The sequence below is a fragment of the Theobroma cacao genome, chromosome 5, assembly GCF_000208745.1.
Source record: "Theobroma cacao cultivar B97-61/B2 chromosome 5, Criollo_cocoa_genome_V2, whole genome shotgun sequence".
NCBI classification, from domain to species: Eukaryota; Viridiplantae; Streptophyta; class Magnoliopsida; order Malvales; family Malvaceae; genus Theobroma; species Theobroma cacao.
Genome location: NC_030854.1, coordinates 2,441,159 through 2,451,094, shown reverse-complemented (window position 1 = coordinate 2,451,094; position 9,936 = coordinate 2,441,159). Strand labels below are relative to the sequence as shown.

The 9,936-nt window shown below is 32.7% G+C and overlaps 1 protein-coding gene across 1 annotated transcript; it reads right to left on the bottom strand.

The window, feature by feature from the left end:
• Positions 5,065-9,070, bottom strand: LOC18597884 (zinc finger CCCH domain-containing protein 11). Its single transcript, XM_007027149.2, has 8 exons — positions 8,557-9,070; positions 8,057-8,141; positions 7,770-7,910; positions 7,571-7,659; positions 6,958-7,146; positions 6,717-6,847; positions 6,492-6,594; positions 5,065-5,643 (listed from the first exon to the last, which is right to left on the bottom strand). The coding sequence occupies exons 1-8, from the start codon at positions 8,725-8,727 to the stop codon at positions 5,473-5,475; spliced, it is 1,080 nt and encodes a 359-aa protein (XP_007027211.2). The 5' UTR covers positions 8,728-9,070; the 3' UTR covers positions 5,065-5,472.

Sequence of the window (9,936 nt, the reverse complement as noted above, 5' to 3'; positions counted from 1 at the left end):
ATATTAATATTTAAATGATAAATTATTAATATTATAAATATATTATCAATTATTAATATTTACAAATAAAATAAAATAAAATAATTGATCATAATAATATTTAAATTAAATAAAATATTAGTATTTTACAATATTAATGGTTAAATTATAAATAAAATATTAATATTTAAATGATCAATTATTAATATTTTAAATAAATTATCAATATTAATATTTAAAAAATATTAATATTTAATTTTTCAATTATTCATATTCAAAAAATAAAATAAAAAAATTAATGATAATAATATTTAAATTAAATAAATATTAATTTTTTAAACTGTTAATGATTAAATTATAAATAAATATTAATATTTAATTTAGAAGTTATTAATATTTTTATTAAATTATAAATTATTAATATTTAAAAATAAAATAAAATAAATAATCATATATATAATAAAAACATTTTTATCTTTTTATTTTCTATTTCTTTCTTATTTTAAAGTTATTATTAACAACCAAACACTGTAATAAGTTATAATACTTGTTTTTATTTTATTTTATTTGTCATACCAAACTACATAATAATTATTCTATTCTATTCTCACGTAGTAATTATTCTATTCTATTCTTGTTTATTCCGTCAACCAAATGTACTTTCAATTTTGAAGGGATCCTTATGCTGAAAGACAACTGAAATTCCCTTGCCAATAATTCTATACATGAATGTGTTGAAGTCTTCATAGTTGATAAGATCAACTCAAATTATGAGTCCTGAAACCCATGGCTCAAGTACTCATGCTAGCATGATTTTCTCAATGACCAAAATTAGGGGAACAAAAGGACAATACGTTTCTTGCAGATTTATCTTTCAATATGGAATACCATTAGTCATATTGACTCCAGGTTTGCTCAATGACTGAATCTTTGAGTCTCTTGAGAAAAAGATATTTTCTAACATCTGAGTTGTTTGAAAGTTTCAAATTAAACATGAAGAGAAAGAAAAGAAGCATATGCTCGCTTGGCAATTGTCATCCAGTCGGTTTCGTGTTTCGGCAGCCAAAAAGTTAGAAGGAAATTCGACTACGCTGTTAAAATCTTGAGAACCAGGCAAGAAAAGCAAAGTCATTCCCCGCCAGTCAACCCCTTTTTTTCCAGCAACAAAAAAGGATTTAAAAAAAAGAAAAAGAAAAAACAAAGGGAAAAGGGGGAGACAAGCTACTGGCCCGAGGATATAAAGTACCATGACTCCCCCAATTTTCACTCGGAATCTGCCACACCGTTTTGTGAAGCCTCCTGCTGTATTTTTGTAGTTTTCAGTTATAATAACAAAGTATTTTCTTTCTGAGCTTGCCTCCTTTCATCTGAAACCTGTTAAAGTTTTCTTTTCTTTTCTTTTTTTTTTTTGAAAGACCCTGTTAAAGTTTTTAACTGGGCATCAATGGCTATGGCAAAGGCACAAGGTGGGCTAAAGAAGACAAGGGTACCTCCAAAGAGAGGCCAGATCAAGGTTAGGATGATATCCATTATAATCAAGTCTGTGTTGAGAGTAGCATCAAAAGCAGGAAGAGCGCTGCAAAGAAAGAAGGTGACATCAGAGGAAATGCAGCTTCCAAATTCCAAATAATCAGGGTGATCTGAACAGAAAATGAGCAGTTCCCAGCAATTGTCATCTTCAGCATTGCTTGGAAATGTTCTGGTTTAAGGTTGCTTCACCCTTTTCCGCATTGTTCCCTGAAAGTTGTTACCTGGTACTAGAGCAGTGCTCTCCATGAGAATTCTCATGTATCTTTCTTTCGATTATCCACGACCCAATTCCCCTCCTCTGTCCCCTTTTGTTATTTCTGTACTCTCTTTCTCTCTCTAAGACAAAACCTGGCAGCAAAGGTTTTGAATTCAGAATTACTAGCATTGTTCATTTTGTGCTGTAAGTTTCCAAATTGCCTGTCTTGTGAATGGTTCTATCCTTCAGCTAATTCTAATAGGAGCAGGCCTCTTAAGATGAATCCTCCAATTTAGTACCAGCCAATAAAATACAAAATCAACACTCATCTCTATTTCTGTTGCATGAAAGTAAGAACCTCAAGACCAGTGCCATGGATGAAACAAAAGCTTTCCTATCTGTACGGACAAAAGGTCCCCAATAATTGGTGCTCTGTTTTTCCATTTTTTCCCTTTCAATTCTGTGTATAAAAAATTGCTGTGAGACTGGGGGAGCATGTGGGACAGGAATGAAAGTGCAAGTGCACCAAAAAGCTAGCCAAAGTCGTATATAATCTGCCAAAATACTTTTGCTTAAAAAGCACATACTTACCAACATAATTTTTTTTTACTGAACTGCCTTGTGTACTTGTGCACCTACTTTTAAGGTAAGAGTGTTTCTGGGAGAAAACTTTTGCTAAAGATAAGAGTAGAATTTTTATTGGACAAGGTGATTTCTTGTCCGGTATATGAATCGAACAGGGTGCCTCTTTGCCATTCAAGAAGAAACAGTTTTGTTACCTTTGTGCTTTCTTCCATTTGTGCCTTGCAAAGCAACCCCATTTGGTTTAAGGATACATCTTTCCCATTCCTTAACCTCATATCAACCCATAATTGGACCTAAATGGGTTGCAGATTATGATGCCAAAAGCAAATAAAAAGAATGGGTCTTTTCTTTTCTTTGCAAAAGCTTTATGCTTCCTTTATCACAAACACAAAGAAAGAAGGAAAATTTTGTCTTTGACTAATCTTGGGTTCTAGAATTCGCTTAATTAAAAGTTCTTTTTCTTTAAAAGATTACTTTAAAGCTTGTAAATTATTTATTTTATAGAACGAGAACAAGTATAAAACAATTACCAAGGCCAATACTATTTAAATCTCTCTCTTCACCACCCCCAATACATTTCAATTATTTGTTGTAACACTTACTTACTAAGAACAAATCTCTACAAAGACAAAAGAACAGAGAAAAAGCAGTGGGGGAGTACCTTTCAAAAGCTCGACAATGTTCATGAAACATATAGATTTTCAAGAAATTTAAAACCCATGAACAGCATTTGTCACCGCAGAGGTGGACAAACCTTTCTTCGCGTTTGACACGGCAAATCTTAATTGTGTCCTTGAACAATTCTATCCTAAAATCTCCCCCACTGTTCATCCCTTGTAAATCATGCTTTAATACGTAATCATGTAGCCAATGACTTCTTCACCTGCACCGCGGTGTCGTTGAAATTTTGAACCCTCAAACAAATTTGCCCCTCGCAGTCTTACCCCCTCCGCCCTTCTGTAATCCCTTGAAATTTCAGACATGTCCAAGTTGATTTGCTTTACCTTCAATACATATTTTAGAGAGTTTGACCTGAACATTCTCCTGTTTCTATTTAATATATAGTGAAGACATGAAGATTAATACTAATCACTCGTAGTGTTTTGTTAACCATCATTGCAAGTCACCTTTTAACGTTATTATATTAAGTAATATTTTTCAATATATTAAAGATCGTCGTATTAATTGTTAGTTAGAAAAATTAATTTTATATGTACGTGTTATAATAAGATTGATCCCACTAAAATTAAATAAAAATCTAAAACGAAAGATTAAAAAGGTATATTTTTTATTCAATTCGATCATCACAAAGAGTATGTATGTATCTTTTAAAAAAATCATAAAAAAAACTTTATATTTGTGTTATAAATCCGATCATAAGTTAATAAATATATTCAATTTTCAAATGTGAAATGATAAATTCATTCAAATACAATTATTCTATATAGAGGTTAAGGTCGTGTATTTAATTATTTACAAAGATTAATTTTAATTCTTACTAATCCAAAATAATACTTGTTTATTCTTGTATTCAAATAATAATTTTACTTTTTTTACATAAAGATTAATAACCAAAATGATATATAACTTCTAGAAACAAAAAAGAAAAACCATACACGATATAACTTGGAAACTTTGTAAAAGATTATGTCATTAAGATGATACTCGAGATATTGTATTATCGTGATAATTTCTTCTTGAATTAATGAACTTAAGCATTCATTTTTTTTAATATTTAAAATCTTTGACTTTAAAGCAAAAGTTCCTTTAAAATATAATATAATATATGACCCAATTAAATTAATTTTTTTCTACATTAGGCTACTGTTGTCATTATTGCATGGTTAGCGAAATCCTTACTATAATATATATAAATATGCATTAAAGATATATTTTTTTGGTAATGCTTTGTATTGCAATAATGAATCCATTTAATCCATAAATTAATCTTTTTGACTTTAGAAAAGCAAATTACAGTACTCAATTACAAAGACATCGAAAGGAACAGTCAGCTGGGCAGCTATAACAGTGTTTCTTGTAAAGGAGGGCAGAAGAAGTTTCAACGAAGAAACCCGAAGGCCTCTCATTGGGCTTGCGTATGAAGGGATGACGTTAGACCCGCTCGTGCAACAAAAGCACTTTAAAAGAATAATAATATTATGTTTTGTTGGGTAGTGGCACAACCTCGAGGACTTTTGAAGCTATGGATTTGTCCCATTAGTTGACATGATAACAAGAAATGTTTGGCTCGTTGAGAACATTGAAGAGTGACACTGTCTGTTGGTTCCTCTTAATGGAAGTGGAACTCGGATCTCTTTCTCAACAGTTTCTCATCCCCACCATGGATACGACCTTTGGATCATTGGTTTGTCATCATTTTTGTCGGGTTAGCTGTATTGGCTGTACTGATCCACATTCTTGTTTGTTTCCAACTTTTTCTAGGCTAGTGCAGGACCTTAAATTCAGTCCTGAAGACTTAACAGATGATGTTGGTATAACAGATTTTAGCTGATGGGTTTGATCCATGAGAGCACAAGTAACTCAAGACATCATCGGCAGGGTAAAGAACCAATAATACCATAGAATGTTTTTACAAGTAGAGGTTCAGGGGCAAACCAATGTCAGGCACATAGCACCTGAGAAGAAGCTTCTGTCGAGCGCAGCCAAGTTCATGAATAATTCAGACTTCTTTTAGCAGTGGAAATTTAACTGCGATTCATCAGCTTAAATCTTTCCTTCCAGGAAGGCAAATGCATGCATTTGTGATCAGACAATGACACTGAGAAATTGATAATACATTAGAGATTGCTGTGAATTGTGTTCAAATAATACACCTTATTCATAAACTGAGAATCGTCCTTGTGTGCTTCAAAGCCTAAAAGAATAAGAAAACCACAACCATATTCATGATCCTCTTTCTAACAAAGATTGAGAGAAACCGAGCATTCTAGAATGGGATACAATTTGCAATTTCACCATATGCTCATGCACCACTAGGCTTATAGGTGAACCTTAAATTTGACGATAATAATGACAGCTGCCACTCTGCCAGGATAATGGGAAGCTCAGCAGTCTTAAGCTACAGGTGAAATTGTGATGGCAAGTAATTTGCAGCAGGATCATAGAGTCAACACTTTTAAAACGCATGTGGACTGAAGACTCTGCGCCTCTAAAAATTGAGCTTAAGCGTTAGGCTCCTGAATTTGGATTGATGTTTTTGCCAAGCTTGCTTCTAGTTCGTTTAGTTCATCCATGTCCAATTCATCATCATCATCATCATCTGGAAGAGCTTCAGCATCAGCAGCAGATGTCGCTGAGGTACTTGGTCCATCAGCAGCTGAATCAGGATTGGCCTGATGTTGTACGTGCAAAACAAGAAATATTCAGCAACAATCAGTCCATCTCATAGTATGCCCATGGAATATTAGTGTGTCAATAGTGAAAATTCTTTGCATGTATTCCAATTTCATTCTATGATTAAAATCCACTGTTCAGCACCTACCAATCATATTTCCAAAGTTTAGCCATAGTATCAGGTACTACAAAGAAGGGCCACAACTTTTCTTCAGAGATGACATTAAACCAGGTTGAATACATGTTAGATATGACAATTTAGAAGCACCATAATCAGGGAGGTGCTTTTTTCAAACCCTCTCCCTCTTAGGATCAAGGTAGGGCAAGGTATGGAAACACAAAGATACCCAGGAGCAGGGGCAGCTCTAGGCTGTTTCAAGATAGGTACATTTCAAAATACATTTTACTTCGGTGTTTATTCAAACTTCCTGTTACCAAGCTCTCATGGTCACTTTATATTAGTTTCATCGTCAAAAACATGTGCCATGATGGCATGATTCTGTGGAAAATGATAAATGCTAGGTGGTGCCAACACTAGTAAATTAGCAGTGGCGGAGCTAGCATAGTGGCAGCAATTGTCACATTTTCCCTACGAAAGCAACAAACAACAATTTTTGTTCCTTAAAATTTGGAAACTATAAACTTTAATTACTAGTGCAATGACTAGTAAATATATTTTCCTTTTAAAGAAACCTAGAAAATCAATGCTCTATTTGCCACTTCCATCAGCATATGGAAGCTTCCTAAATATGTATTAACAGCAGTTCAACCTTTCATTCCCCAGAGTGATTCACAAAGCTCACAGGAGCGACGAGGAAAATATAGAAGATGCCAAGCAAAAGAGTACCTTATTTCCGGCAACATCAGATTCTTCCTCTCTTTGGTATTTCTCATATGCCTCAGCATCATCCACGAATAAACTAGCATCTGACATAAATAGTTCACGGCCACTGCAATAAAGCACAAAGAACAACAAATTTAGCAAATGACACCCAGGAAAATAAGACACATGCAAATACACTCACTCTATTAACAAACATGCGTAAAAGCGCATGGACCGCGCAGGGCATACCTCATGCGGTCATTCTTAGCCCTTTCTGCCTTCTGTGCAGCCAAACTTTCATCTCTTTCTGCTATCTTTTTCTTCTTCCATTCTATAAATAACTCAGGAGTCATAGGAGTTGAAGTTTTTAATTTAGCACGCTACAGAAGAAGACATATTTTAGTTAGGTAAGCTAAATATAATGAAAAGAAAGTCACAAAGTATGCTAATTAAAGCATAGCAGGTTGATTCCAGCAAATCTAATTATTACCTGATTCTCAATTTCATCCTCAATTGGTGTTTTTTCACGCTCTTCCTCAATCAGAGCCTTCATCTGAGACTTTAAAACGTATCCTGGGGGAAGAGCATGCCTGTAGTGACAATCTTTACCACCATTTGGGCATACCCAAAACCAACCATATTGTTTCTTCTCTACTGCTTCCAAGAAATATTTACAAACCTGCACATACATCCAATCAGTACCAATCATAGTCATTCAAAGTTAGGTAAAGCAGCAGAAGATGAGAAACGAATATCTCAAGTCACACAGCTAGACCCTACAATTTACACCAACTTAATCCTCACAGCCATCTAGTTTGACCTCTCTCTCTCTATCCTCTGCATATCTAATTAATAATTCGCACATTAAGTGAATTTCATATTAGGCATTAAAATGCAAATGCTTCAGAATGTAACAAAATACATCTCATGCTAGCTTTCCATTTGCCATTGTCCATACTAGAAGAAATTTCCACCAGAGTTCAAAGGCATGACTTTCACACATAAATGGGCAAAAATGTGCCATTTAACAAATATAGAGTTCAGCAGAATATACATTTTGAAATAATCAACAAACTTATACAGGAACAACAGCAAAAGCTTACAATATCAGTAGGCTTATTCTGATTATATTCCTTTGTCTTTGACTCCACAACCTTCTCCAAAGTTTCTTGATCCCAGTCCTCCATTGTTTCTTAAAGAAAGAAACACCAACCACATAAACATCAGCACAACGATAAACATATCATACTGCATAATTAAGTAATAACAGATAAACAATGTAAAATTTCATATGGAATTAACCTTGGTCACGCTTATCACTGTAAATGTCAATCTTCTCGCCTTTCCTCTGAACATTCAGGTCATGTGAGAACTTACATTTAAAACCTTTGGCACACTGTCCCACTTTATAGAATTCACATACTATCGACTTGGGATCAACACCTGCTCAAGTACCCAATTATTAGTTCTAAACTTTTAATTCCCACTAGCCAATATAAATACATATTATAAACAAAAAAACCAACATCCAAAACCTTAAGTCAGTGATAATCCTGATGAACTCAGAGAGGAAAGGACAGGACAATTACCAACAGGCACTTTGGGCTGAGTAACAGCAATCTTGAACAAGTCATTGAGCTCCTTCTCTTTGGCCTTCTCTTCCTCTTTCTTTTTCTGTTAGTTAAAAAAAAAAAATTGATGTCTAAGCTTGATTACTAAAGAAAAAATTAACTTTTTTTTACCATTTGATATTATCTTCATTGAAACTTTCACTTCCTAAAGAACCAGAATTACCAATCAACTTAACTAACTAAACATTAAAAGAGAATTAAACATTTTGCCTGACAATAAAAATTCTACACTTTTCTATACAAACCAAACTAATTCATACAACCCAAGATGAGAAAAAACTTAAAAAATCTTTCCCGATTCTAATATCTTTTCTTTCATCCACTGAAAGTCTTAAACTCCTAAACAACACAATAAAAAGGGAATAAAAAAGAAAGCATAAAAAATTCTATTTTTTGATTTTTAAATCTATAGATTAGGAGGTATAAAGAAAAAGTAGTAATCGGGGGACGATCCGAACCTTCTGAGCTACTTTACTCGAGTCGGGTTTGGGTTGAACGGATTGCTTAAGATTTTGGACGTACTTTTGGACATTTTTGCTTTTATTCTTGTTTTTGAGACCGAAGGTCTTGTCCTCTACGATCTTCTGCTTCTTCGCTAACTCTGTTTTTGAGGGTTGCTTCGGCGGCATCTCTTATCAGCATCAAAAAACACAAAAAGCTTCTCCTTTTTTTCTTTTAATCAATCGAATCAAAATTTTTCAAAAAATCTTATTCATCCGATTTTTCTCAGCAATTGATTTATGCTTTTTTAGGGTTTTCGTAATTATAATCGAGTTGGCTGATTTGGGGAAGAGAGTGTAGGCGGGGGGAGGAGGCTGACGTTGGGGCTTGCTGACGTGGCAGGTTTCTGGGGGATTCGCGTTGTTGCCCACGGGTTTTCTTTGGTTCAAACTCTAAGAACCATTGTTCTTTATCAAGCCTCATTTAATTTTAGTCATGCTGGATGGACTGACTGATCAAATGTAAGCTTGTTACCATAGAATGATGCTAACACCATGCAAAATTTTACTATCTACGATCTTATTACATTAAGGAATTTCACAAACCAAATTAAATAGATATTGTATCTTTTTTTTAGTTTATTTATAATTATTATTACTGTTATATCATTGAACTTCTTTTAACTTCATTTTTATTGGTTCAATTTATAATTTTATATTGTTATGGATGAATTTTTAAATTTACAACCCAAATTAGATAGATTTAATATTTTTTAATTTAATAAAGCTATTCAATTATTGTAAAAAATATAAACAAATTTTTATTTTATTATTACATTCAATTAAACTTTATACATTTATTTGGAACTAAGTAAGCTCTATAAATTAAAAATTGGTTAAATAAAAATATCATTTATCATTTTATATTTATATGACATAACATTAACATAAAAAGTAAAAAACATTACGTGATTATATCGTGTCATATTAACATATTATATCATTATTTATTAATAACATACCACATTAGTAGTAGTAACATGTAATATTTAAAATAATATGTCATATTTTGAGTAATCAATTGTAAATAATGAAAATTTATTTGATTTAAAATAAAAATAAAATTTTTGATTGTATATAATAAAATAATAAAATTTTATTTAAAATTTTTAAATAATTTAAAAAAATTTTAAGTTAACTATTACCCTACCTTACTACCAATAGATAATTTGAAAAAAAAAATAAAAATCTCAAAAAATTAGTATTGTTGTTACTTAAAAAGGGAGAGAAAATCTTAAAATTTTATCGCATAATATTCAAAAGAACTCATACTTACCTGGATGAGGTCGATGGGTGATCCTAAAAGCCCATGGCCTAGGCAAGCTGCCTCCATTGCAC

Excerpts from the sequence above, each read along its gene's own strand:
- LOC18597884 (XM_007027149.2), bottom strand. The coding sequence starts at position 8,727 with ATGCCGCCGAAGCAACCCTCAAAAACAGAGTTAGCGAAGAAGCAGAAG. Across the intron at positions 7,911-8,056 it reads TCAGCCCAAAGTGCCTGTTG|GTGTTGATCCCAAGTCGATA; the intron begins GTAATTGTCCTG and ends GTACTTGAGCAG. Across the intron at positions 7,660-7,769 it reads CAGTGATAAGCGTGACCAAG|AAACAATGGAGGACTGGGAT; the intron begins GTTAATTCCATA and ends TCTTTCTTTAAG.